Raw genomic sequence first — 27,943 nt, forward strand, 5'->3', positions numbered from 1 at the left:
AGGAAGGCACAGGTGACTCTGCAAAGTGTCCAGGGTTCATGATCCCAGAAGCCCATCCACGCCAGATGAAGAGCACCTGACTGTTAAAATGAGAGCAGCAGAGAAACAGGCCCCCTTAGAAGAGGTGCTCTTGCACAGACGCCCGCGGTTCCACAGAAGGTGGTGGCGCCAGGACTGGAGCCCAGGTTTTTCTGAGCCCCAAGCCTGTGTTATATCTCATTATTCTCACTGAATGAATCAAAAGGCCTGAAGATTAAAAGCCATAACCCCCTACCCACCATGCACTACAGGTTGCATCACTTCATCCTTTGGGATTGGAAAGAACCTTATGATGCTGGAAATGGGTTCAGGATACCCCTGCTGTGAACCCCCCCTCCAGGCAGAAGGGGAAGAGTGCAGCAAGCTGCATCATTAGGACCAAGATCAAGGAGTCCTGCATTCCGGTGTCGGACTCCCCCTATCCTCGCCTCCTCTGCCAGCAGCTGCCCCAGACGCCTCATGATGCTGCCCCCACATCCAGGCAGTTCAGTCCAAGCCAGGCCTTAGCGCCACAAGGCCAGGACCCTGGCTTACTTCTGTCCTGTCAGCCTCACGCCAGTTTGCAACAGACAAAAAGCTAGACAGATCCACTGCAGATCCCGCCCATGAAAACTCAGCCCACAAGAAGTCCGACTGCCATCACAGACCCTTTATTCCTAAAAAGCGTTCATCACAGAACTTGTTTAAATAGATCTGCTCTCCCAGATCTAAAATACAGCCCAGCACTCCAAGCGGCCACTGCATGGGGAAGGAACACGTGTTTGTTGAGTGAACAACTGCACACCAGCTTCCATGGCCATACAAGCAAGCTGTCCAGTGAACCGTGCAGTTTTCTTACAGAACCACCTGCTGTTTGTTCCCCACCTTTCCAGCCCAGACCCTCACTGAAGCCAGCAGTTGACGTCTACTCAGCCACTGGGAGGGTAGTTAGCACTGAGCTCAGGATTCATCGGCCCCATTGGATATTCCAGATCCACACACTGTTTTCTGAGAGGCTTTGCATCTCTGAGCTGCCTACTGAATCGAGCACTCCTGGGAGGGCCCGCCTCAGCCCCTTATCACCTGCACCTACCTGGCCAGGTTGCAGATGTCTCCCTGGGAGGAGGCTGATGGTAGAGGGAAGTGGACATCGGAGGAAATGTTGTTCATACCTCTCTCCACAGGAAAATCCTCAGCCAGTAACCGAGTGATTTTGAAGAGATTTTCAAAACCCCAGGACAGGTGCAGACTGGGTAAGAAGAACTCAGGGTTGGTTAGCAGTGGGCTGAGCAAGTTGGGAAATCCAGCAGAGATGTTCACACACAAAGGTGCCTCTGCCCGCCTCCCACCCGGGACTCAAAGACAAGGCCAACGTTTTGAAAAATATAAAATTTTAATAAAGGCTACATCTCTTAATTACAATAATTATTGTACCACGTAATTTTCCTTAAATGAACTCTTTATAATGCATAATTTACAGTATAAGTAAAACAAAATGCCATGGCAAAAGTCATTGAGTACAAGACTTGTAATAAAAAGGCATAAAATATATTTGTACATAAACCCCTTTCAAAAAACAAGGGAAAGCTTGAGCCCTCAATATAGGGCGACACACGGAGCGGGACACCGTGCAGGTACAGGTACTGTACTGATTTAAGATCAAGCACTAGAGATAGTGGACTAATACTCTTCTGCCGTACAATATATACAGACGTATAGTACAAAGAACAATGGCAAACAGAAGGTACAGATTAACTTAACACAAAAACCCGAACGTCAAAATGAAGGTGTATGGAGGAAAGGGTGCTGCTAGGTCTTCCCACAACTGTCCTTTGCAGGGCAGGGGGCAGGGGGATAATTTCCAGAATGGCTGTGGTCCAAAAACTAATTGAAACAAACAAACAAACTCCAAGGAGCTGTTATTTCAATAAAAGCACAAGTTGAACCATCAGGTTCCAGCAGGCCCCAGCCACTGGGCACCGGCCTTGGTGGGAAGCTACAAGAAGTTACAGGGTGCATCTGGGGTCCCAATGAGGCTCCCCCCTCCTCCACCATGGATCATCCCATCCAACACGACAACCCCAAAACTGCGGGGACGTTGCAACGTAAGTCAAACCTCAAGACCTTTTATGACGAAACAGAGCAGCATAAGAAATGCACCAATTTCTGTGTGTGTCAATGGCAGGGCACCATTTAAAAAGTCTATCTTCACTTGGAGAAACGCAGGGCAGAGCTTAATTCTTCTTTTAATGAAGAAATCATTAATGCACTCCTGGTTCAACTCCTAAGTTTAGATAGAACAATTAAAACTTCCTCTCTCCCCCTTCCGTGTTTAAAGCAGCATATCCATAAACTGGGGATGGGGGGAATTAATTGTTCAATAAATATCAGTAAGGATTCCTGTTCAGGTAAGCCATACAGTTTCTCAGTTTATGGATTTCAGATCCCTAGGAAGTCATACATTATGTATGGCAGTCTCTCAGATACAGTCAGCATCTTCAATAGCCAAGAGTGGTCATGTTTTTAATAAATAGTTCAGGCTTTTCTTATCTCAGTACCCAGCTCGGGAATAATGATAACCCACCTCCCCCCACCCTCCCGAAGGCCCAGTGGCCAATTCTTCCCTAGACTTTGTCTTCTTCATTGGTTTAGTTTTCCTTCAAAATGCTTCATTGTGGTTGCTCACGTCCAAGACCGGTGGCGCGGGCTCAGGCCCCACAGTTCGAGCCCCAAAGGCTCAATCGATCCTCTCCACCTTCCCCAGAATCCTGCCTTCATACATGGGGAGCACCGTCTCATCGTCCCAGATCTCCTCGAAAACTGCTCCACAGGCAAACTCGTCGCTTGCTTTTTTGAAGTAATACCTTAAAAGGAAAACCCAAAAACCATCTTGATGAAATTGCATTTTCTCCTTTGTTTACAAGTATATGAACACTGAGGAGTGAGGTGTCGTAAGAATTCTGCAACAGTAGGTGAGCATGGAAACGTCTGTCCATATCGGATCTGGAGGGCAGCCGGGGCCAGTGAGGGCACCACCGGGCGGGTCTTATGTCGCTGGGGAGGAAAGGCAGGCAGGCACCCTGGGAGCAGCCAGCAGCCTGGGTGGCTTCCCTCTTGCAGTCTTCAGCCCAGAACTGCTACTGTCACCCAATACACACATACAGGGAAGAGCAAACTCTGCAGAGTAGAGCTGCTTCTTTGTCCCCTTTTGGGGGGCGGGGTCCCCTCAAAGAGACCCCAGGCTCAGCCACCCTGAACCTATGGAAGTCTGTGGAAGGCTGACACCTCTTGTCCTTCCCACCCTCCAGTGCCCATGCGCCAACTCTGCCGGCCAGTCTCTGGCACAGCCATGGGACAGACAGGCTGCTTCCTCTGTGGCCCCTGCAGGAGGCAGGCCAGCCTGATCTTGCTTCTCAGGGTAGCAGACAGCCCCGGTGCATGCTAGGCTCCCCTCTTCTCCCTCCCTCCTCCTCTCCCACCCCACCCCTCCAGGGTCAAACACGAAAGGTCCTTCTATTATGCCCCTTGATTAAAGGTTCCTTTTATCCCACCCAGCCTTCTTTCTTCTAAGGCTGTTTAATTGTATGTGCAAATGACCGGCCTCTCGCAGGAGAGTCACATTTGGAAACAACTGCGGTCCGTCCTCCTGGGCCAGGCCCACTCCCAGGCCTCTTCTGAGGAAGTGAAGGGGGAGCCTCTCTCTTGCCCATCCCCAGCCAGTGAGACCCCTCAGATGGATTAAACTTGCCCCTGCAAGCGTCATCTTCGGCCAACCAAGGCCACTCACAGGAGAGAGGGTCACAGTCCCCTGGGGGGAGGGGGCAGTCTCTCTAAAAGAATTAAATTGTGTCTTAGGGTTATGGTTGTTTTTTTATTTTTGTCTTTTCTCTTAAAAAAATTAATTCCCCTTGGTTAGAGCTAAATTTCTTTCCTCTTTGATGAAGGCAAGCCAAATACTTTCCTAAGAGATAAGAAGTAAAGTGAAACAGCTGCGTTTGGTCAGGGCTCTGTTTTCCGCGTTCCCAGCTGAGCTGGAGCGTCCGGGTGAGCAGCACACACGGCTCTAGTGGGTGAGAACGCTGCATGGAGAGGGGGTGGGCATCTCGGGAGGCCCCTGGAGATGGTGCGAAAATGGGAAGGGGCTCTGTGCTCACGAGACCCCGATAGCGGGAAAAAGTCACTTATCCAAATAAGAGGCTCAAATTCCGATGCCCCCTCAGTCACGCCCCTGGGCCGCCAGCTCCAGCCCGACCTCGGGTTTACCAGGCGAGCAGGGCTTTCACGGCATCTCTGAACAAACAGGCAGTGACCTTTTACATAATTGCCACCTCTTCCAGAGAGGAGACATTCCCGTGGCCCCACCCCCAAGACTTCAAAAGTGCAGCGCTGCCCTCGTTTTCTCCAAGAAACGGGCTTTTCCACTGCAACATGCTTTATGTGGCAAACTCTGCTTTCTTCTGACATCTGGCACCAATAGCGTCTGGCCCGCCTGGAGGGATTGTTCTCCGGCTGAACCCCTGCCACAGGGAGATTACTCAACGCAGCTCAGGTCCCCCTGCTCCACAGCCCCGTCCTCGCTGGGCTTTTTATTGGGGGCCGAGGGGGTGCAAAGTGAATGTTGGAGCAGCACCCCTGCTGGGAGGGCGAGGCATGGCACCCTGCACTCCCCGACCCAGGAGGGCAGCGAGAGCAAGGAGAAAGAGATAAGGCGGCTGGGAAGGGCCTTGCCACAGCCTGATCCAATCAGGAAAGAATTTGAGAGTCGACCACTTGTGCAAGTCTTTGTGCATTAAAGGAGAGGCCGGGGCTTCAAAGCCAGGCTTATTAAGTGTGCCTTAGAGAAAAAATCAGAGCCAGATGTGGCCAGAGTGGCTGAGCATGGAGCCTCCCCTGCAGCCTCGCTGCTCAGTGCTCCGTGGCCCTTCTCCCCTGAAGGTCACCTGCAGTTCCACTCAAAGTCCAGCCGAGTCAAAGCTGAGATCAAAATGAATCCCTGGAGGGGCACACTTGTGTAATTAGTTTCACCTTGTGTCTGTTCAAGATTAAAAAAAAAAAGGAGAAGCAGCAGCCAGACCTGTTCCCCAAACCCTTTGATACATTTTCAGAATTGTCTCTGCTCAGGTGTAAAAGGGAAAGATCTAAGCCCAGCTCCATGGACTGAGTGTCAGTCACCTACAGGGTCCCAGCCCGAGCCCTGTCCCTTCCCCTAGAAGAGGAACCACTCTGGGCCCCTGCCCCAATCGGCTCCCAGGCAGAGGTGGCTGGTAGAGCTACACAGGGCTGGCGCTGGGAAGGGACGGGGTCTCAGGGCCCTGGAGGTGGGCTCGCCTGAGTCTAGAAGCCAGTGCCCACCCGGCAGGTTGCTAAGTGCTATGAAAGTTCTCCACTCCCATCCAGGCTTGAGGCGGAGTGGTTGGCACCTTCTGTGCCCCTCCTTAAACCACGTGCTGGGCGCCTCGCTTGCCCCTCCCTTGTCCCCGCCCTGCAGCCGAGATATAGTTGGAGCAGGACTCACATATTCCCTTGGGATGAAGGCCATTGAGAAGGGGCAGGCAGGACTCTGGAGTCATCACCTGCCCAGCATTAAGGGGAAAGTAACCACGAAATGGTCCAGGGCTGGTTCTCGAATCCTCTCCAGGGCCCTGGACAGCCAGGGTGGGCACCTCCACTGTGCAGACGAGGAAAGGGAGCCTGGAGAGTGGGAAGCTCCCTTCCCTAAGGCCCCAGCAGGGAGGGAAGGTGGTGAGGCCCTGGCAGGAGAGTGGCCAGCCCTGTCCACCTGGTGCCCACCCACAGGTCCTGCCCTTCTTGGTTATGGACAAAAGAGCATTTCTGCTTCACATGACCCATAAAAGAGTGGGGTGGTGCTTCAGGCAGAAAGGCTGAGGAAGGAGAATGCTGTCTACACCCCCAGGCAGTGGTCTCTGCCCTTCCCTAAGCCTGCAGTGTGGACAGTCTCTCCCAGACCCAAGCCAGCAGAGCAGTCTTCTGGTCTCCTAATCGGCCTGTCTGTCTGTCTCTTTCCTCCCTCCACATACCTCTGTCAGGAAGAGCTCCCACAAGGCAGCCCAAGCCCAGCTCTCCTTCTGACAAAGCAAACTGCCCCCTTTCTCCTCAGAGTCTTGTTCACCTGGAAAAGCCGTCCAGGTCCCCACAGAGCCCTCCCAGTGGCCTCCCCGATGCTGTGTTATTTCTGTTAGTGGTGAGGGGAGAGAGGAAATGAGGAAGAACTGAAGCGCCGGGCAGCCCACTCCAACGGCCTCCCCGAGCGCTTCCTAACCCGGCTCTCCGGCCCCTCCCAGGTCTGGCCGGGCCAGGGAAGCGACTCTGGCTCTGGGTTCTGAGCAAACAAACTCTGGAGCAGAAAGAAGCCACAGGACTCTTACCTATAATTTCCCTTTTTGCTGAGCTGCTCTTTAAAGTGGCCCAGGGTCAGGCTCTGAGCCTTCAGCATCCTCCTGTATGGGATTTCTTCTCCACAGAAAAAGTAAGTGACGACCAACTCACTGGCCTGGAGCACGTGGACCCCTGCCAGTTTCTTTGGCTCTTTGTGACTGAAAATAAGATGGAACGCAGCAAGTTCAGTGTTTGAAGGCAGCAAGGAAACACACACACACACACGCAGGCTCTCCAAACACTATTTCCAGAGATGAAGTGAGGCTGTAAGCTCCAGGGGGCCTGGACGTGGGGACCCCATATCACAGAGGCAGCCACCTCTAGTGGAAACACCGTCTAATGCTAGGTCATCTTGTGGGGCACACAGGAAGGGACAATTTCCTTTGGGTTGTACAAATTGCTATTGTTTTCCTCACTGCCACCAAATGGGGGGACAGAGCAGCTTCAGGTTGGCACAAATGGGGTGCTTACCAGAGAAGATGAGAGAGGAGAAACTATCACAGGGACAAACACCCCAACCAGGGTTTGCTGGGGAGACAAACCCAGAGCACTTTATGGGATGACATGAACTCAGAATGCTAGAGCCCACTGGGGGTTAGCCCATGGTCATTTCAACTTCCCCATTTATTCCAAATTTTTGTAGAGTGGCTTAAAAAAAAAAGCTGCAGGCCCGGACAGCTGGTAGACTTAAGGTCAACCAATTAAAACAAAAGGGTCCAGGGCGGTGGCTTATTCAGGAATTTAAACATTGTTGATTGCTCAAGATGAAGAAGCTAAGAGAGAAACTTTAATTATTTAGACCATTCTAGATTTCTGCAGCAGACTTCTGTTTAAAGGCACCCTCCTATAATTAAACAAAGCCAGGCTCCTCTGCTCACTTTTCAAGAGTGTAAATTTATGAAAAGAATCATGGCACAATTGAGAAAGAAGTCCTGTTTTTCCCAAGCAAAACAACAAAGATCACCCTCTCTCCATCTCTACAATGATGGAGAATCATCTTCCTGCTCAGTGTGACACAAAGATGTCTCCAGGGGCCAGCCCCATGGCCGAGTGATTGAGTTCGCGCACTCCACTTCCGTGGCCCAGGGTTTCACTGGTTTGGATCCTGGCCGCGGACATGGCACCACTCATCAGGCCACGCTGAGGAGGCATCCCACATGCCACAACTAGAAGGACCCACAACTAAAATATACAACTATGTACTGAGGGAACTTGGGGAGAAAAAGCAGAAAAAAAAAAAGAAGATGATTGGTAACAGTTGTTAGCTCAGGTGCCAATTTTTTGGGGGAAGAAAAGATGTTTCCAACTTGCTAACTTGCAAGCTGAATGGGGATAACATTTCCATCTGGGTTTGGGGGTCCCTTTTATCTACCTGCTAACAGCTTCATATCTCAGCTTTGATTACTGTGTACCAGGAACCCTGAGCCGTCCATCGCTTCAGGAAGGAACACCTGTGCACAGGTCATGATGCATTCACAATGTATTTCTCAGTACAGGCAGGGTTTTCAAGATCTTAATTTACGACAGCATCTTTGTTTACTGTTCCTTGTTGCTAACTTTAAAATCAAGGTGATTTTATATACTGAAAAAAGTTTTCAGAAATCACAACTCCAGACAGTGAATACCCTGAAACGTAACCACCAGGCAGATCTCAGCAATGCCAGGTAAAGACACTCACTCCTCAGAAGCCAGGGTTGGGTTGGAGAAGGGCGTGGCTCCTGCTTGACCAGTGGCCGAGTGGTTCCTGTCCCTCTGCTGACTGGCCGTGCAGCACCTGAGGACACGGCCAGAGCGGAGGATTCAGAGGTAAGCCTGCTGTCCCCAGGGCAAATGGGGTGACCACCTAAAGAGGCACAGAACTGACTTCCATCCATGGGGAGACCCAACTGAGGCCTGGAAGACGTCTCAGGAACAGCCATCCTAAGTGCCCGCCAAACCCCTCCCCCACCGAAACCTGGGACTGGACACTGCCAGCCCAGGCAGGGGCTGAAGGCTCTCGAGTCCCCAGTCATGGCTTCTTATACACTCATCTAACCAGCCTTCAATGATCAGGACGTCAGTAAGCAATGGGACTTGTAAGGAATGACTGAAATTCATTCCCCTCCTTCTAGGCACGACTTGCCTAACACACAGATCCCAGTTAGCTCTTCAGAAGCAAGGGAACTAAAAGGAACAATTTCTGGAGGTTGGAAGGGAGAATCTCAGGCAGCCAGGAGCAAATCCTCCCCCCCAAGAAGGGATGAGGACCTAGGCAGACAAGGCGTTCGTTCCCTCCAGGGACAGGCCAGGGCACCGCCTCCACCCCCCATCCCTGCCCTCCCCGCGGAGGCCTTCTCCACTCACTCACCGCTGCTTCGGAGGCTTGGACACCTCCGCCAGCCTACGGCAGGCCTCCTCCAGCTGGGCCAGGGTGTTGGGTGGGGTCAGGGGAGGCATCGCAGGGTCCTGGGCGAACGGGTGGGCTCGGGGGGTGGCGCGGGGGTGCCCGTTGCCGCCCCCCCAAAGGTGGTGCCGACCGGCTCGCTCGGCTGGGGACACGCGGGCAGACTCTAAGGGGTAGGCCTTTTTTGCGCTTTGGGCACTGAACAAGAACGAATGAGGCGAGAGAACGCAGAAGGAAAGAAACTGGGTTAGAAAAACTGGAAAATGTGACTTCAATAGAAACTTCTCTATTCTGCCTTCAGAGAGAGAAGAAAAAAATAACCCTACCATAACACGAACAGGGGGCGTTGCCAAAACATGGCATTTTTGTGGTCTGCTCAGTCCAACATTTAATATTAAGATGGCAAGAGCAAACAGTCCCATTTGTTTTCGGCCGACTGCAAAAATAGCCCTCCCCACGACACCTCCGCGGTGGCCGGACCCTCGCGGCGGCCGCGGTGTTTACCTGTGGGGCTTGGGCTTGCTCTGCCGCTCGCTCTCCAGCATCCACTGCCAGACATCCTGCGACCTGTCTCCTTCCTCCCCGGGCAGCTGCGGCACCCCAGCTGCGCCTGGGGCCCCTCCTTCCCTGGCGGGCAAGGCCAGGCCCGGCTCCGTGCCTTTCCCACTCCGTTTGGGCAGTGTACTGCCTCTGCTGCCACTGTGGGGAACCAAGAGCCACACCCGTCCCAGAGAGCCCGTCACACCTCCAGGACTCGTCCCATCGGGCAGTTCGGCAAGTGCTAGGGTGACACGACAGACCCAGGCACCTGCTCCCCTGCCTTGCCCCACCCTGTACCACCCTCCCGGATGCTAAATGCCTGTGACCTCCAACCACCCCCCACACCCCCCCTCCCCCACCTGCCCAGGGCTCTGGTGGGGAGAGCAGTCCCCGCCGGGATCCTCCAGTCTGCCTCACACTTACCCAAACTGCTCCACTGGCGCGGGCTCCGGAGCCTTGGGGTGGCTCTTGCATTTCGAGTAGCAGTAGTACTCAGGGCCCCCAGGGCAGAAGCAGCGCACCCTCTGGGCGGCCTCCGCCTCAATCTCCTCCTTGGTCTTGGGGACGGCGTGGTGGTGGATGTAGTGGTGATGGACGTGCTTCGTCGTCTGCTTGGTCACGAAGCCCTTGGCCCCAAGGAGGGGGCAGCCGGCCGGCAAGGCTGCGGCGGGGGGCAGCTTGCCCCCGGGCGGGAGGAGGGGGTGGTACTGCTGGTGGTGGTGGTGGTGGTGGTCAGGGGAGCGGGAACGGGGGCTGTAGCGGCCCACACCCGGGGACTGGCAGCCAGGGGTCTTGAGGACCCTGGACAGGTGGTCGTCCAGAATCGTCTGTGGGTCCTCCTCATAGCTGCCAGAGGGTAAGAGGGAGAGGGGGTGCTGGGTGGGCCCCCCCTCCCGCGAGCTGAGCGCTAGGTCGGAGCCGTCCTTCTCTTCATCCTGGAAGGGCAGACAGCAGAAGGGGGAGCGACCCAGTAAGTGGGAGGGCCCCCTGGCAGGGCACTGGGTCAAGGGGAGGAGCGGCGCCCCCAGCCCCAGCCCAGGGCCAGCACTACCTCTCGGATCTGCTGCAGTCGCTCCTCCAGACTGTGGCGGCTCTCCAGCTCCAGCTTCAGCTTCTCCAGCCTGGAGATCAATTCGGCCGCAAAGGTGGCGGGCTCCACGGGGGTCATCTCCTTGGGCAGGCGGTGGGTTCTCTAGAGGACGCGGGGAGGAAGGGGACGAGGCATGTTTAGCAGGCCAGCAAGAGGGGACAGCGGCGGCCCGGCGCCGGGCGTGGTGGCTCTGCGCTGGAGCAGAGAGCGGACGGCGCGGCGGCCCGGGCTGCTCGGCAGTTTTATGCGCCAGCACCGCGGCCTCATGGAGAGCCATGGTCCCCACCAGCGTTTGCCTTGGGCAGGAGCAGTTGGTCGCACTCCGAGAGGCCCCGCTTGTTCTCTCTGTAGTACAACCAGCCCATCAGTAGCTACTCTGAAGTAGAAAATCTTCAAAGACTGTTGTCAAACATCAAAAAAAAAAAAAAAAAAAAAAAGGCAGCCCTCTGAGGTGGGGAGGGGAGAGAGACCAACTCAAGGAACAGAAAGGCGAGTCTAAACAGAAGGGGAGCTGGAAATTTAAAAAAATAAGATTGGAAGGGAGGTGGGGGAGAGGAAAAGGGAAAAAAAAAAAAAAAGTCACACGGCCAGATCAGAAGAAGCGGTAATTTATTTCCTGGCCGCACACTGCGCACCTTTGAGGTGGTGTTGTCTCAACAGTGTCCTACATGTCCCTCGCTTTCCTGCGCCCCCCGCCTCCCCATCTCTTTGTACAGAAAATGAAGAAGGCTGCTGCAGGCTAGTAGCAGAACACTGCTGAGTCTGGCTGCCTGAATCTGATCTATCAAGGGAAAAGGGAACATCTCCAAACCAAGTACAGAATATAAAAGGCACCGGGCGCGCCTGCCAAAAGCAGCCAACAGAGAGAACCCCCACTGCCAGCTTTCTGTCCTCCTCCTGTCATCTCGCCCCCCACCTCCTCGGTTCTTCTGCCTCCTTCTCCCTCATTCCCTTCTTGCTTTGCCCTTTTCTTTGGGGTGGGGGCAGCAGAAAGCTGACCTGCAAAGGCACACAAGCATCTCCCCAGCACATGAGCCAGGCCTCACCACGGCAACCACTTAGCTGCAGATCCCAGGGCACAGAAAGGCCCCTCGGTAGGAGATGGCCATCCTCACACAGGCTGGCTCCACGCAGCCCCCAGTCAAAGCGCTGCCTTGTGGAGTTGAGTCGATTTGCACACCCCAGGACAAAATCATCTAATTCACAAGCTTGGGTGGTAGAACTTTTCTTTATTAACACACGTACCACCCCCACCCCGCCAAAAAAAAAAATGTGTATCATCAACACTGTTGTATTTGCGGGGGATTGTTACTGAGGAGGGGGAGGCTGGAGGTCCTCAGAAAAGCAATCTTATGTTAATTTTAGGACAAGGTTAAGTCTGTCCTGGACCGCGTGGGGAGCCTGCAGGGGAGGCGCTCTGACAACAATCCGTGCACTAATGCAACAGGGGATTAGCAATTCGATGTGTTAATTTTCTAAATGCAACATAACTAATGGACCAACTGGATCCTCTGAAGCTGGCAGGAAGGATTCATAAACAGAGATGGCGCTCTACACTGGGCACTCTCTTCCTTTCCCTAAGGAACAGCTTCCTTGCAACCTGGAACTCAAGAGTCTGCAAGCAGCACAGCTCCTGAAATGTAATGAGAAGGCTCTCTTGAGTCCAGGGGCCACCTGCTGGCTGCCCTCCAGGACTTGGAACGAGAAGGGGAGGTTCCAGACAAGTTGCTCACACCATGCTGGCATCTCATCTCAATCACAGGAAGGAGCTGCTCATGGGATCCTCACTTCCAACCACCTGAAGTTCCAAACACTTCATTCATTCAGCATTTATTAGGTGCAGATTCAATAGCAGGTACTAAGCCAAGTTCTGGGGTTGGAAAAAGACAAGACGGAACAGCTGCCCTCCACGGTTTCAGAAGTCAGCAGGAGAAATGGCCAAGTAAACAGATAAATGGACAACTGAAATGGCCGAGCCGTGCAATCAACACAAGGAGAAGGTCCAAGCGATGAAATTTTCCTTCCACAGGGGGCAGAGGTTCCTCTCCATGCATTCATTCCATCAACAAGTGCTTATTAGGCACCTATTATTTGCCAGGCATTGTTCTAGTCTCTGTGGATATGGAAGTTAACAGAATAGACAAAACTCCCTGCCCTCAGGGGGCTTCCATTCTAGTGGGAACCCAGTGAGAAGCAGGGAATTATCTCCTACCATTTCTTGGTTCCTGGGAAGGAACTGCTTTGGCTTCTTTCTGATAGAGAATTTTCTTTGTGTGTGTGTGTGTGTGTTTGGTCTTTTTTTGGTGAGGAAGATTGGCCATGAGCTAACATCCATTGCCAATCTTCCTCCTTTTGCTTGAGAAAGACTGTCCCTGAGCTAAGATCTGTTGCCAATCTTCCTCTATTTTGTATGTGGGATGCTGCCACAGCATGGCTTGATGACTGGTGTGTAGGTCTGCACCCAAGATCCAAACACACCAACCCTGGGCCACTGAAGCAGAGCGTGCAAACTTAACCAGCATGCCAAGGGCCTGCCCAGAGAATTTTCTTTTTTGAACTGAGAAAATGTAAAGGTTCAAGTAGGTCACCTTGAGTTTCACTCCACTCAGTATCACACCCCAACGACCCATGTGATAGCTCTTGCCTGGTTCTTTCCTTCCCTCCCCCGTAGCAGCCCCCAGGCACTGTTCCTCCTAACTTCCCTACACCTCCCACCCCTTTTCTTCAGGGCGCAACAAGGCTGAAACAGCTGCCTCCCCCCTCCAGACTATACTCACCGGGAAATGAGGTAGAGACACTTGGCCATTGGCCTTCACACTGCGATGCATTTCTCTCTGGAGCTGTTTCTTACTCCCCACACGATAAGGAGGGATTCCGTCTCTAAGGGAAGGGAAAAGACAGAACCCACAGGCTCGTGAGGATGCTTTCAGCACATGGGCTGACTCACAGGCCATCCTGAGATCCTGCCAATGGAGAGGGCCACATGCCTCCATGGGCGTGCACCACCCACCCGGGCACCATGGCTGCTTTCACAGGGAAAGATCAATCCAGGATCAAACTACCAAACTTCCTGCTCATCAATCATCTCTGGAAATTTGGCTCCCTCTTGGATTCAGGATGGTCGACTTGGGAAGAGCTTGGTAAGCTCATCTCTCGGGTTGTTGTCTTACAACTGGGTTACACTCCAGCGGGCCCAGTCAGAGAGAAGGTGCCCCTATTTTACAGGTGCCCCAAGTAGGAGATTTAATTTCTCTTTGGTCCTCCCAACAGTCTGTTACCACTGCAACGTACCACCCCAGATCAGGAAACCGGGGCCTGACAGAGCGTACAGGGCAAAATACCGCAGGATAGGAGGGCCAAGCCAGGCATTAGTGACGGTCTGTGTAATTCCCCAGGAGTCAACCTCCCAGTTGTTTCCAAGTTTCTTCCTTTTATAAATTACCCCAAGGGGATCTTTGGGCTCCTTCTCTCAGCTTCAAACCCTACCACCCCAACCAATGAATTCTCTAAGTCACACGACCAATGTGGGCATAAAGAGAAAGCCCTTACTAGGTGGCATTCTACGCAATTCATTCAAATATCTGAGTACCTACTATGTGCCAGACCTTGTTCTAGGCACTGGGCAAGAGGGCAGGGAAGGAAAGGGATAAAAATGCAGACAACTGCCCTGATGAAGCTTATACTTAATGGGGGGCACTTAATGGGGGGCACAGGCAGTAAGCAAAAATAAAAGAGTAAAATCTAAGGTATGTTAGAAGGTGGTAAATACGATGATGAAATACACTGCAGGAGATGGGGAGAGAGGACTTCTGATGAGCAGGGAAGCACGAGGGAGCTGAAATTTTAAACAGCAGGGGGTAGGTCACTGAAGTCCTTGCTGCAAAGGTGACCTTTGAGCAAATACGTGAAGGCAGTAGGGGCCCCTATGTCCTTCATCATTATATTTTTAAAAAAGGCAAGAGGAAGCGGTAAGAAACGCCTCCACTCCAGCCAGTCTTCGCTAGAAACATGACCTGGAGTTGCCATGATTTTTTAAAAAGAATTTTGTTCTTGAAAGCAGTTGAATGGTCAAGGTGTGACCATTTTCCCCTGGCTGTCCCTCCTGGAGGCCACCCATTCACAAACGCCTCAGGGTTCCAACATTGCCATACTGAACCATGCTTGAAGGCTGTAAATACTGAAATTAGGCATTTGGTTATTTCCCTTTCCCTGGTGTATTGTTCATCATAGGGTGAGAGGAAGAAAAACATCTTCGGCTCATCAGCAGTGGGGGAAAACCAGGGGTGCCTAAAAATACCCAGGCGCAGCCAAGGGTCACTGGTTGACCTCTAACTCCTTATCTGGAATGCCCTAGAATTCTAAGGCATTTTCTGGAAGTCTGCTGACCTAGGCCAGAGAAGAGGACCACTGTGGAATGATGCAGATCACAGCAGATCAACAGTCCAATGATATGTATTAGCCAAACCTTGGCTAAGAAGCACATCAAGGATAATCGTTTTGAGGGTGCAGGGGGAGAAGAGAGATCAATACAAAGCACGGACTTACACACAGTGTGAGTCCTGTCCCAGAGAAAGGCCGGGGGGGGCAGACACGGGGAGCACTGTGGGGCGGGTCAGAGCCAGATGACCAGTGCCGGCCAAGTCTCCCAGACAGCCCCCTACTCACTGAGGCCTGGGACTTGATTGGGCCTCTAAGGCCAAGTAGGATAAAAGGTTCTAAGTCCAGAAACTTACTGAACCACCTGGAACTTATTTACCAAAACTCAGTGTTTTCACCTTGGGATTGTTTACAAGACATGGGAGAAAACTGGGTTCTCACAAGTATGCCTGGCTTGTCCAGTAACCAAATTTCACACCAGGGGATTGATTCCAACCCAAGGCCGGCAGGCCCCATGTACTGAGTTCCTACTGTGGGTCAGACACATCTGACATATAATCCAACTTCATTCTCACAAACACCCTAATTCACCACATCTTACAGATGACCACAGATGCTCCGTAACTCGCTTGGAGTCAGTCAGTAGCGGTTAGATCCAGGATCCGGAGCCATGCCCTGTTGGACTCTGGAACAGGTGTCCTCAACTCAACAACCTATACTCTCAGCCCCAACTGGAGGAGCCAAGCTTCCTGACTGTCTGAACATGGGGGCGGGGGGAGAGGGGTCATTTCCTAAGCCCCACAAAGCCATCTGACATTCTCAAGGGGTGAATGGGAGATTTGGGGAACATTCTGGAAAGTCTTCCCCCACCACTTAGTACTCACTGGCTACGGGACATGCGAGGTGGCTTCCAAAGCACGGTGAATATCTACCTAAAATCCCTTGTGGGGTGGGGATGACAGGGGGGTTCCCACAGATTGGGTCTCATGCTGGCCCAACCAACTTCTGCTGCCCCAGGGTTGTAAGACACTGTCCACGCCTTCTGACCAGCGAGTCTTCCACGGGCTTTCTAAGAGTGGATGGCTCTGCTCCAGGCCTCTGCCTGACAATCTTGGGGGGCAGGAGCCAAGCACCCCATGAACTCCACTGTGACACACACAGGCTTTAGGTGTCCCAGAGGAGGCCCCCATCCATCTCCTCCAATACTCTGTCCTTGAGTAGCCTTTGCTCTTTCTTCTCAGATGGAAATTAGTGGCAAGGCTTTTTTATATCTCTTTTTCTTTATCCATTAAGGTAGAAGAAAAAAAGATAAATGGGGGAGGTGGGTATGGAAGGGGGCGCAGGGGAAGCAGGTCACTGCCCGACTGAAGGCAAGAGAAACAAATGATTCTTTAAGCACCCCCAACCAACACACACCACCTCTTCACCCAGGGCAGGCGAAGGATCCAACTGCAGGAAAGGAAACTTCTGACCAGACAAAAAAGGGAGATTTCAACTTGCAGAGGCTCAAAGAGGCTTAACAGGCACCTTCAAGGAAATGTGGCTTGAATTCCCCCCCAAGCCAAGAATCTTCTTCCAGAACAGCCCCTCATTCCAGAAGTGGGCCTCTCTTCTTTTGATTCAGGCTCTAAAAGTCTAGGATCGGCTTCCTGGCTACTCACAACTGTGAGCTGAAGAGTGCCCAAGTTTTGGTCCCCGCACAGTCTACTTTAATTATAAACATTTTAGCTAACGAGCCCGCTGCCGGGCCCAGCTGTTTCTGGGGAGCACTGGTTTTGAAGTGTGGACTCCACTTAGCTGCCATTTAAGCCGAGCCAATTAGCTTAGCCTTTTGACTCCCCCGTGCCCGGCCTAACCTGAAGGTCGGTTTTCCGGCGGCTTTGAAAGAGCAGACTCAGGCGCACGTGCGTCCACCCGCATTTTCATTTGGCAACCGCTCGGAAGGCGGCCTCTGATCACAGCCAACATCAAAAGCCTGGTTTGTAAGATAAGGTAATATTTGAAGTTCACTCAGATGCCTTCCCTGGTGTCCAAAGTAAACCCATAAATAAGATATAAGGAAATAAAAATAAATAAATAAAGTGCCCGGTGCCCCCCTCGGCGTGAAAGGCGAGGAGAGCGACTTGCACTGATTTTGTGACATGGCACCAGCAACCTCCACATCGAGTGGATCCTGATTTGAAGAGCAGCTCTGCACAGAAAGCAAAGCCCGAGTCGCCTCCCCACCCTCGCTGTAGCTCAGAAGCACCTTGGGCGGCATGGAAGCTGCTGTTTCTGCTGTTTCCAGCCCCGGGGCTGCGTCCTCCCAGGCCTGATGCCCTGGATTCGCCCTGCCTCCTTCTGCCCCCAGTGCTCCTAGGACCGGGACTTAGGACTTTGCTGGCAGTCTGGCAGCCAACTCCCCCCGCCCTCAAAAAAAATTAAAAATCCATTTCTTCCGAGAAGGTGGGTTTCAGAGTAACAGGCTCGTAAAACAGCTTTCCCAGAGACCTCCCCCGAAGACCCAAATCACCCGCCATCTTTAACAGGGCTTTTTACTGAGCGGGAAAACAAGTCGGCAGCGGGCTTGGGGAGAGGCAACGCTTCCTGGAACGCCCCTGTCCGCTCTGCCCCTCCAGGCCCAGGCCAGCGCTCTGGAAGCACCAAGGGCGCGGCCCTGCCCAATTCCATCCAGGCCTCTCGCAAAGGCCCCCGGGACTTAATTGGTTCTGTCGCAAATGAGACAATTGCCTCCCTGGGCTTGTGTCTAATGAACTCCAACCTTCTGGAGTCTATTGAAGGCCGCCTGTGACCCCCTCTCCACTCTCCCCAGCCGCATCCCCTCCCCAACTCCCAGCAGGGCAGCCGCCCCACTCCCCAGCCCCACTCCCCAGCCCCTCGCAGCCCGGCCAGCCATTGTGACCAGGAGAAACAGCCAGGGCTTTTCATGCTTTATGGGGCGCTCCTATTCACTTGTTCAAGGAAATTTCAAAGGGGCCTGCTACCCTCTTATCCCCTCTAAGCTTCCCCAGAGGAACAATGGGCTGAAAGCGATTCAGTGCAGCTTTTCATCCCCCACACACTTTATTTCTCGCTCGGCGCTCTCATCTGCGCCAGGCCCACAATTGGCAGAGCGCTGAAGAGGGGTCTGATCCCAGCCCTGGGAATCCCGGGCGACCCGCCCGACGCTGGGCAGATCACACCCACCCGGCCAGGCAGCCAGAAAGCACCTCGCACAGCCCGGCTTTCAGGGCACGCCAAGTCTGCCAGGCAGGAGAGCGGGAGGCCCCAGGGACCCCCAGGGCCTGGCAGCTCAAGACCCACAGGAACCTGTAAGCCCAATGGGCTCTTGTTCCAGAGGCCCCTTTGTCCCCTTCCATAGGCCACATGAGGCAAACAGCCCTGGACAGAGGACTCCTGAGAGAAGAGGATCCCGCACTGATGAGAAACACGCTCTTGGTTGGTATAAACACCCCCAAGTGGGTGCAGCTGCAGTGGCCGCATCTGATAACTTCCCACTTGGTGGCAAGGAGGCTCAGAGCCCCAACGTGGACATCAGATCAGATCCAATGCCGTGAGCCCCCAGGTCTCCGAGCCTCCAGGTACATCTCTTGGCATTGGCATCCTGGTTTACTCATCACCAACCCAAGGGAGCTACACTACAGGAGGGGCTCACAACACCCTGAGGTCCTCCCACTGGGACCCAAGGGTATCTACTGTGCCCCCAAGAGAAACCCGCTAAGTGAGGGACAAACCCCTGCCACCTAGAACAGCTGACTCACAAAGGTAGCTTCTCTGATCCCTGAAAGTGGCTTCAAGTCGACAAGTGCTTTCGCTAGAGGAGGGAAGGGGAGAGCTTTAAAGTCACATGTAAATAAAAATAGAGAGTCTTCCTTCTGGAAAGGAGACCAAAGAAGGGTGAAGGCAGAGGGTGCAGGGGAGAAACCAGGACTTGCTCCCTCGCAGTCCCCCAACCCATTAAAAAAGCAAGCAGTGTGGTCACTAATAAACAAAAGTAAGGGAAGTGGCATAACGGTCTCCTTATCAACTGGTCCTAATAACATAGCGCATGTGGGAAATTTTCGTGCTTGGTGGGAGGAGTCTAACAGGCAAAGGCCAGGGGCCGTGTCTGGCCTGGAGTTGAGTTCTGTCTCTGACATGAGTGCCTATGGCAACAGTGGGCCTTTCTTCTTCCTCATCTGTAAAGTCACAGGTGACTGCCGACCTTTTCGACTAGGTCTTGTGAGGCTCAGATAGGCATGGGGACTACGGCCAGTTATCTCCTCCCGAAGCCAGGATAACACCTCAATGATGGGGACCGACATGCAGGCGAGGAGCAGGAAGCAAGCCAAAATAGTCTCTACAGAACTAAACAGAAGTCTTACAGTCTTAAAGAAACTACATCTGACTTAGGAGAGTCACTCAATGCCCGCATTCAAATCCCACTTACTCTTACTTCACACATAACGCTAAGACTCCCACGCAATCCACAAATTAATAAAAGCTGAAGGAGTAATGCTGCTGGAAGCAAGTACACAGACAGGAGCAAGAAATGACAGCAGGGAGAATGACAGAGAAAAAACCCTATTTTTAAAATGGGGGGCTGCCAACATGTATAGAGGCAGATAGCTTTATACAATCTTGTATTCTCTGAGAAAATACTACAACATAGTATGAAAACATCTTGATATTATTTGGATCAAGAAATAAATTATGCCTTGTCTAATACTATTCCATAAAGACAGATCAAAAACATATTATTTTAAGAACTATGTCCATCAAAGGATAATTTTTTTCAAGTATGGATACCTAAAGAGTTCAGTCAACATGGAAAATTTACTTCTGTGGAACCCCCTCATTTCTCCATGTTGCATGAAAGATGTGTAGCTTTATTCTATTTTTACTCATGCCAAAATCTGTTCTTATACTAAGATGGAGCCTTTCACCTTAAGGATCTCTCTCACTTTAATAACAGGGGAATCTGAGGTGACACAATAAAAAGTCACTGGGAAAATCAATAGTAAAGTACCCAGCCAGCCTCATCAACTTTCCTTCCAACTGGTTCCATGCCACAGGCCAACCAACAAAACACTGGCCAATAGAAACCAGATAACTCCAAGCAAACTAGAAGAATAGATGGTCCAGTTTTAAGAAGCTAAAAGGAACAAACTCTAGTATGTATACCAGAATTTACAACAGCTCAATGGGTTTGCCTTTCAAAACTGTTCCCTTGGCAAGAGAAATTCCTTTTCCAAAACATTGTGGAAAAGCCTTCAAAGATCATTTCTAGAACAGTGGTTCTCAGCTGCGTGTTGGGAGACAAGACAAGCTCTTGGGGAGTTTCACCCAAGCCCAGGCTCCACCTCCCTCAGGTCTCTGGAATCAGAAAGAATCTCAAAGGAGCTCAGGAGATGGGGATACCCAGCCCACCACACACACACCTCTATGAGTCTCACCGAGAACTGCTGTCCTCCATCTACAGAGATCACCACTGCATGACCTCAAATGACCTCAGACTCAAAGCATGACCCTGCCTGATGGGCTGCTGACCTCATCAGACCACCCCAAGGACTTGGATTGCTTTCAGAAATCAAAGCCGTCCATCTGCAAAGATCTGGGATCAGACACAACTTTGGGCAGAACTGCTGCCTGACAGAGTAGGTGCTTGAATGATGTCCACTTGAACACATCCATGAGGGGACATTACACACCGTGGCTCTTTAGAGAGCTCTGGCTTTCTGACTCCCATCTTCAACATCTTTTCCTTCGAAAACAATGAAGACCTAAACACAAACCCTTCTAATGCCACCCTGTCTCCCACCTGTTGGTTCTGCAAGTGGGATAACTGGGTTTCAAGACCAGCCGAGCACTTCTGCCCACAGGGAAGGCAGAAAAACTGACAACCGGAAGATGGGTTTTTAAACTCAAGGAATTTAGATATTCATCTTAACCTTCTATCTCACTTCAGTTTTCCTCTGTTAAGATCCCATCCAACTTTCCTTTCCAGGCTCTAAGCTTAACACTCCCCAGACTACCATGTCACCCTCCTAAGCCAGCACGGCACCCCTAGCACACTCCCCTCCCACCAAACAAAAGTCTACACACAGATGGGATCTGTAAAGCCAGGTGAGAATGGCTGAGGACTCCGCCCAGCTGGTAGGTCACACTGCTAACCATGTACATGATGGGGATACCGGAATACTTACACGCTACTGTCCGTCATGGACATGGAATCATCAGTCAGTGCGTCACTGGATATCTCACTATCATTGGCGCTGGTGGCTGGTGCAAAGACATAGCCAGAACCTACATGGTATGGATTCACAGGCTCGCTCCTCTTGAAGGACCTGCAGGAAAAGTACAACAGCAGTGCATCACTGATTCTCTCCAGAAACCCAGGTAAGCAGGTGACCAGGATGACAGAGTGCACAATCCTACAATCTGTTCAATGCCAACCTGCTGCCCAGGGCCAGCTGATCACAGACTGAGAGCAGGGGTCACAAAAGGAGCCTGCTGAGCCACTGACTTGCCCTGGGGAGAAAGCAGGTTGGATTCCTCTGTCCCCAAAGGTGAGCCCTACCAGGGGACAGAGGAGGACCCCAGAGGCAGCCAGGGGATCCTACAAAGTTCTAAATACACACATACATAGAGGAGGGAACAGGACTCCGCTCTAGGAGGCGAGGCTATGGAGCGAAAGGGGAATAAGTCAGTGGACAGTGTCTCCCTCTCCCCATCCCCACATCCAAGCCTGCACCAGAAGCATACAATTTGAGGGTCCCAAGACATCTTAAGCTTCCAAACTCCCCGCCTGGGCTCTATCAGCATAGCTCCAAGATGCAAACACCTAGATGTCTGTCCTAGCCTTCTCTTTTCAACCCTGGACACAGTGAGCTGCACAGATAGGACAGAAAAGTTCAGGACAATGTTTAGGACTTCTATCCCACCCTGAGCTGGGCCTCTGCCATGCCCTTCCCCCAGCCTGGCCTTCCTTCTCCCAGGGCTGGCTAAGGCCAGCAGGATTAAAATGAGCAGCACAGCTGTTTCAAAGGAAGGTCCAGGCCCCTCCTCTGGTGTCTCCTGCCCTTTTGTTGCAGTGGCCTCTGCCTCCCCATTTTGCCCTCTTGATCTCCTCCCAGAACAACCAGTGTGTCTGTCCCCTGCTGGGCTGCATTCCTCTTGTGTCACCAGTGAGGAACTGAAGTGGGGGGAGAAGGAGGAAGGGGCCACTGTGGTTGGCGGGCTGCAGGAAGGGGCCTGTGAAGCCTGAAGTTGCAAGACACCTCGTATACAAAGACCCTGGCATACTCCACTGGGCCCACCACGTCTAGGGCAACAGCAGAGAAATCAACTGGAGGAGAAGGGAAAGGCTAGAAAAGAGAACATGTTCTTTCAGACCACCGCGGCCGGTCCATACAGCCAGCTTTGGAGTTGACAGATGAAAGGAACCCAGGAGAGGTCAAAGCAGTCTTCGGCATGTGTTCACCGAGCTCCTAGTCACTGACAATGTGTCCACTGCTACACTGGACTCTGGGTGTTCCCAGCCCCGGTCTCTGCTCTCCTGGCACCCATGGCCTGGTAGGGGTGTGTCACCATAATGTGAGGGGGCACCACGAGGGAGGCAGACACAGTGTTAACACGGGTCCACAAAGAGGGGCTCACCTTCACACACATCAATCGCTTTTAATCCTCGCAGCCACCTGGGGGAGAAGCAGCACTGTGCCCATTTTACAGATGTGTCCTTGGTGGTCCCACAAGAACAGCAGCCTGCCCTAGATCACAGAGCTGGCGGGCAAGGGATTGATTTGTTGGGTTCTCTCTCAACCTCTTTTTCTGCCTCCTAATACAAAGACTAGCCTCAACATTTTAAAAAATTCTTCTAGAATCAAAAGCAGGATGAGTGGCCTGGGAGAGGTAACCCTGGCAGAGCTAACGATGGAGAGGATGCTTCTAGCTGGGATGGCCGGGGATGGCTCCCTGGGACAGGTGGGAGGAAGGTCAACCTTAACGGATGAGCATGAATTCAAGGAGATGACACCCAGGACCTGGGAAGGGAAAAGCAGTTAAAAGCCCTCCCCAGACTGGGGAGGAAGGGAGTGGGGCTAGTCGGGGCAGGAAGAGGAGGGGGGGGCCTGAGGTGTTCCCAGCGGCACCTGTGATCCAGCGGGTGTGCCACCAGGTTGGACTGGAAGGTGGGGTGGGGGTGGACAAGGAGTTGTTGCCACAGTTTGGTGTAACGGCCTCAACAGGGGGCAGTGGGCAGGGAAAAGAAGGTGGAAGAGACGGTCCCTGTCTTTAAGGAGTCTGTACCCTAGTGGCTGGAGTGACAAAACAAATAAGAAAAGTTAGCTTCAGAGTCAGAACATTTTAGAGCCAGGATGAACCTTAGAAATGATCTAACCCAACCCCCTCAGTTTAGAAATGTTAATGAAAGCCAAGAGCTACCAGTGATGGAGCACTTCGTATGGGCGGGGTCTTTGTTTTTGTCACTGCTGTACCCCCAGCAGTAGTGCTCAATGAACGTCCGCCCAATCATCTTTCATCCTCACTACCACCCAAGGAGGTAATGGAGCCCAAGGTGGGGGTGTCAAAAGCCTTGTTGGAGGGCCACCCGTCTGAAGAGTCAGCCACATGGAACCAGTATCCAGACTCCCAGAGGAGCCCAACATTAGCAGGGACCTTGATTCTGTTCTAGTGAGCTAGGCTGGAACATAAAGCCAGATCTTAGAAACGTTACATAGGTGTGGAATTGACTGGAAAGTGCAAATGAGGAATGTCACACCTGAACCCGTCAAACACCTTGGATCAAGTGACCTTGAACTGTCATTTGGACACTCTAACCCTGTTCTGATATCTGTATAGGGCAATAAGGCTCAACGCCTCCCAGGACATTTTATGATGATTAAATGAGGACAGTAAGATCTTCCATGCCTTAGAACTGGTCCCCATGTCCTCACTCTGGGATTTCCAGATCCCAGGTCTAGAGAGGAGGAAAGGCAGTTGGTTTTTCTGGAGAAGAGAAGAGATGAGGGATGATTCAGTTAAAAGAGTCTCCCAGTTGATAAGGGAACTCAAGAGGTGGAAGAGGATGATTCTGTTTGGCTTTGCCACTAAAGGCAGAACAAGAGGAAATAGACTTTCCTATAAGATAGAATGAAGAAACACTTCTTAATCCTCAGAGTGGACCCATGGAGTGGATGGGGGCAGGCTATGGAATCACCCAAGTCTTATCTTTTTTTTTTTTTTTTAAGATTGGCCCTGAGCTAATATCTGTTGCCAATCTTCCTCTTTTTTTTTCCTCCCAAAGCCCCAGTACATAGTTGTATATCATAGTTACAAGTTATTCTGGTTCTCCATGTGGGATCCCATCACAGCATGGCTTGATGACAGTGTGTAGGTCCATAACCAGGATCCAAACCAGCGAACCCTGGGCTGCCGAAGTGGAGAATGTGCTCTTAACCACTCGGCCATGGGGCGGGTCCCAATCCAAGTCTTTAAAATAGCCCAAAATTCCAAGGTATCTGGGGTCCTTGGACTGGGCTACTGCCTCAAAGCAGGATGGACAAGATAACTTCTTCAGGGCCCCATCCTATCTTCAGGACCCCATAATAAGTAACTTCTGTAAGCCCTTGATTGGGACCAGAAATCAAGAGGCCAAGAGCTGGTGCTGGCTTAGCTCCCAGCCAGCTGGGCAACCACAGGCGAGTCACAGCCTCCACGGAGGACAAAGTAGGCAGCTCAGGGCTGGCCTGGTGGCACAGTGGTTAGGTTCGTGTGCTCCACTTCGGTGGCCTGGAGTTTGCAGGTTCAGACCCCAAGCATGGACCTACACACCACTCATCAAGCCGTGTGTGGCAGCATCCCACATACAAGGTAGAGGAAGACTGGCACAGATGTTAGCTTGGTGACAATCTTCCTCAATCAAAAAGAGGAAGATTGGCAAGAGATCTTAGCTCAGGACCAATCTTCCGCACCAAAAAAAAGAAAACAAAAAGAGGCAGTTCAAACATGGCCATCTGCATGAAGTTCTTACATCCGCTGAAAGGCCCAACAAGGGCACTGTAATTTGGGAGGATCATGGTTAAATAGTCCAAAAACCAACCGCCAACAGAGTGCCCCTGTAGCTCGTCTTCCTTCCATGGCATTTATCATGACTTATAATTACAGAGCACGGTGTGTTGACATGCTGAATGCCTGTCCTGTGCAGCTTGACTAGAAGCCCCATGAGGACAAGGACCAGCTCTGTCTTCTTCACATGTGTCTCCCCGAAGCTGCCAGCAATTTGTGGCATGTGGCAGCAGCTCAAAGCTTTGTTGAACCTCCTTAAGAGACTCAGGACCATTAAATGGGTTGCTGAAAAGTTTTTTAGTCTAAGAGGCATGGTACAAGATCAAAAAAACCCAAACAGCCTTAAATAGCCTTCAAACCCTCTTTCCTTCCCTGAGCGTTACTATCTTTGTGGTATTAACACATCGACAATGCCCCAAATGTAAGGGTTGTAATTCAGCCTCATACAGGGAGAAAATGACTCAATAGACGTTCCTCCCTCCCCAAGAAAAAGGGCAGCTAACTCCAACCCATGTGTGCTCACAGCTTTGCGCTCCTTGTTGAACACATGGATCCCAAAATAAACTCGTCTCCCTTCACTTCCAAAATAGAGGGCTACTGTGTGACCAGTAATTAAAAATGGAATATACTGCTCTTAGCTCAGTTGACTGCAATAAAGTATTTGGATTTTCCTACAATCATAACAAGACGAGGCAGAGGAAGGAGGCAGAGCTGTGGGGAGAGACAGAAACTCAATTTTTCAGAACCCAGAACTTTGTCACAATCGCCACATAATTTTAAGAAAACGGATTAGAGCTGTTTTCTTGTGATTACTTAAAGAAAAAAAAAAAACGGAAAGAAACTCGACCATGCTACAGTAATTGTACCCAGATGCTTTGATTATTTCTTCAGGACTGTTGTGCTCCCAGTTGCCGCAGGATTTTAAATTCCTACAGAGTGGCCTATGGTACAGATTTTTGCACTGGGCTACAGAGGCTCCTGGGACCTGAAGGGAAAGGAGACATCGGCTGCTATTTTTCTCCCTCAGCCAATTCTTATCTCTTATCTTGATGAGGTGCTGTGGTCCTGCCCCCTCCCCATACACGAGGGCAAAGCCGGCCTAGAGAGAGCACAATAGAACTGACCTTCGGGGTCTCTTTCTGAGTCCCCTCTCAAAACAATGCAACTTCAAAAGTGTTTGCCTAGTTTAGGGCTTTCCAAAAGCCCTCTGACAATTTACTCACAAAGTCACTGCCCAAAAGGCAACACTCTCTTCCACAAGCATTTTCTAAGGCAAGAATAAGGGACACTAAGCGAGTGGCCTGGCACTCAGATGACACTGGGCAACTGGGCCTTTTGACAACAGGCAAACTTTTACAAGTGTATCTTAGCAAACTGCCTTCATCAGAGCTTCCATCCTCTAATTGTGGGCTACTGCTTCCAGCATATCTTTCCTATGGCATCATTTTCTTTGATAGTTGAAGCCAAGCTTGATTCCAATGGCTTCTCACAAAAACGGGCCTCATCAGTGAGTTCTTTCAGAGAACAGGAAGCACTTGGGGCCAGCAGAGGGCCATCTGCTGGGCCCGGCTTATTTTAAGTGATTCTAGAGCACAGGGTCCCATGGGAGACAGAGGAGAGCCGCCTTGGGCAGGAACACTCAAGGGCCAGTGCAGAAAGGGAAGGACACACGCAGCATTCTGTGCACCCCACACTGTCTTCTCCTTCCCAAAATAAATGCTGGGCTGAGCTCCTAATCCCACAGCCCCCTTCACACACACCTCGACACTCTGTGTGTGTGTTTGTGTCCTGGGCTTTTTACACGTTCTTCTACCAACAGGCCACTCTCGCCCTCAGTTATTTATAGAGACCATCAAAAGCCCAGGCATCCCACTCAAGCACTCGCAAACCAGAGTCCTGCCCTCCGAGGATAATTCCTGCTCTTCCGTTCCAACTATTTATATTAAACCTGACACCAAATCAGTAAGGACACAAACAAGTCATTAAAAATGAGGCTCCTTCGAGTGCCCAAGGTAAACACACTGCTTGGAAGACCAGCCACTGCTCTGGGCATCCAGCGGCCCAGACTGCTCCTCAACAGCGGGTGAAGGGAGACCCTCAGCAGGACGTGTGTTTTCGGTTTCATTCATTTTGCTAACTTATTGAGCCCATCCCATAGGCCAGGTGTCTTGCGTGCTGAGTGAGTGTATGAGGAGGGGGAGTTAGGATCCCTACATCCCAAGAACTAGCTGGAAAGACAGACTTAAGTTCAACAGAGAAGGCTGAGGAGTGGCAAGGGGGAACACTCTAAAACTTTCCAGTGAACATGGACTAGAACCCAAGAGTCACTCTTTGAAAGTGACATCCTAACCTGGCTGCCCTTTTCACATACCCATTTATTATCATTATTAAATTATACTAACTATAACGCTTTACATCTGTTCAAAACACTTCCCTTTACAAAGGGCTTTCGTGCTTATTATGTGGATCCTAATAGCAACACACGACATAAGCAGAAGGGATGGGGCCCATTTGTTTCACAGATGGGCACAGGAGTTCAGAATGGATTCAGCCCAGGTAGAAAGCGGTGCACAGGGCTGGAACCCAGGCCTCTGACACCGTTCAGGACACCTCCCAATACACCGTATGCACACTTGAATATCTTGTAGGTTAAAATGAAATTGGATGTCTTAAATTATCTTTGGCAATGCCCAGTTAAGACTTATGGGCACATGTAGTCCAGATAAAATACTTCACTTCAACCCAACAGTGGAAGAAAGCACATACAATTAGTATGGAAACTCAAGAGGCTGAGGAAAAGGTGTCATCTATCTATCAATGACGCCCACAGTTCACAACCAAGAAGGCAAGCACTGAAAACACAAAGGACCTTTGGCCCCTGGCCCAGAATCTCAAAAGCTTCATCACCAAAATGTTGAATCCTGGTAATATCCCAGCTGAGGCCTTTGGAAAGGGGAGGGGCACACCGAGGCTGGGTGTCTACCGCCCACCCACAAAGGGAAGGGGTCACAGCAGGGTCCTGCCAGGGTGCTTTCTTACTGATGACATCCAAAACCACACACGGTGCTACTGTATTTACAAAGGTGACACTCTGG

The 27,943-nt window shown here is 51.5% G+C and overlaps 1 protein-coding gene across 5 annotated transcripts in view; it reads right to left on the reverse strand.

Annotated features, from left to right (window-relative positions):
• Positions 1 to 1,392: 1,392 nt before the first annotated feature.
• AXIN2 (axin 2) overlaps positions 1,393 to 27,943 on the reverse strand; it is a 31,935-nt gene continuing 5,384 nt past the window's right edge. For 4 of the 5 annotated variants that reach the window (XM_023652170.2, XM_023652168.2, XM_070227003.1 and 1 more), the window contains exons 3-11: positions 20,990 to 21,130; positions 13,205 to 13,307; positions 10,389 to 10,529; positions 9,761 to 10,272; positions 9,302 to 9,496; positions 8,762 to 8,995; positions 8,093 to 8,188; positions 6,405 to 6,572; positions 1,393 to 2,882 (exon numbers count right to left, since the gene is read on the reverse strand). In XM_023652170.2, coding sequence (XP_023507938.2) covers positions 2,756 to 2,882; positions 6,405 to 6,572; positions 8,093 to 8,188; positions 8,762 to 8,995; positions 9,302 to 9,496; positions 9,761 to 10,272; positions 10,389 to 10,529; positions 13,205 to 13,307; positions 20,990 to 21,130 — 1,717 coding nt within the window. In that variant the 3' untranslated portion in view covers positions 1,393 to 2,755. The remainder of the gene's footprint in view (positions 2,883 to 6,404; positions 6,573 to 8,092; positions 8,189 to 8,761; positions 8,996 to 9,301; positions 9,497 to 9,760; positions 10,273 to 10,388; positions 10,530 to 13,204; positions 13,308 to 20,989; positions 21,131 to 27,943) is intronic. The other variant, XM_070227004.1, reaches the window with a different exon arrangement.

Source organism: Equus caballus, chromosome 11 (genome assembly GCF_041296265.1).
Source record: "Equus caballus isolate H_3958 breed thoroughbred chromosome 11, TB-T2T, whole genome shotgun sequence".
Classification (NCBI taxonomy): Eukaryota; Metazoa; Chordata; class Mammalia; order Perissodactyla; family Equidae; genus Equus; species Equus caballus.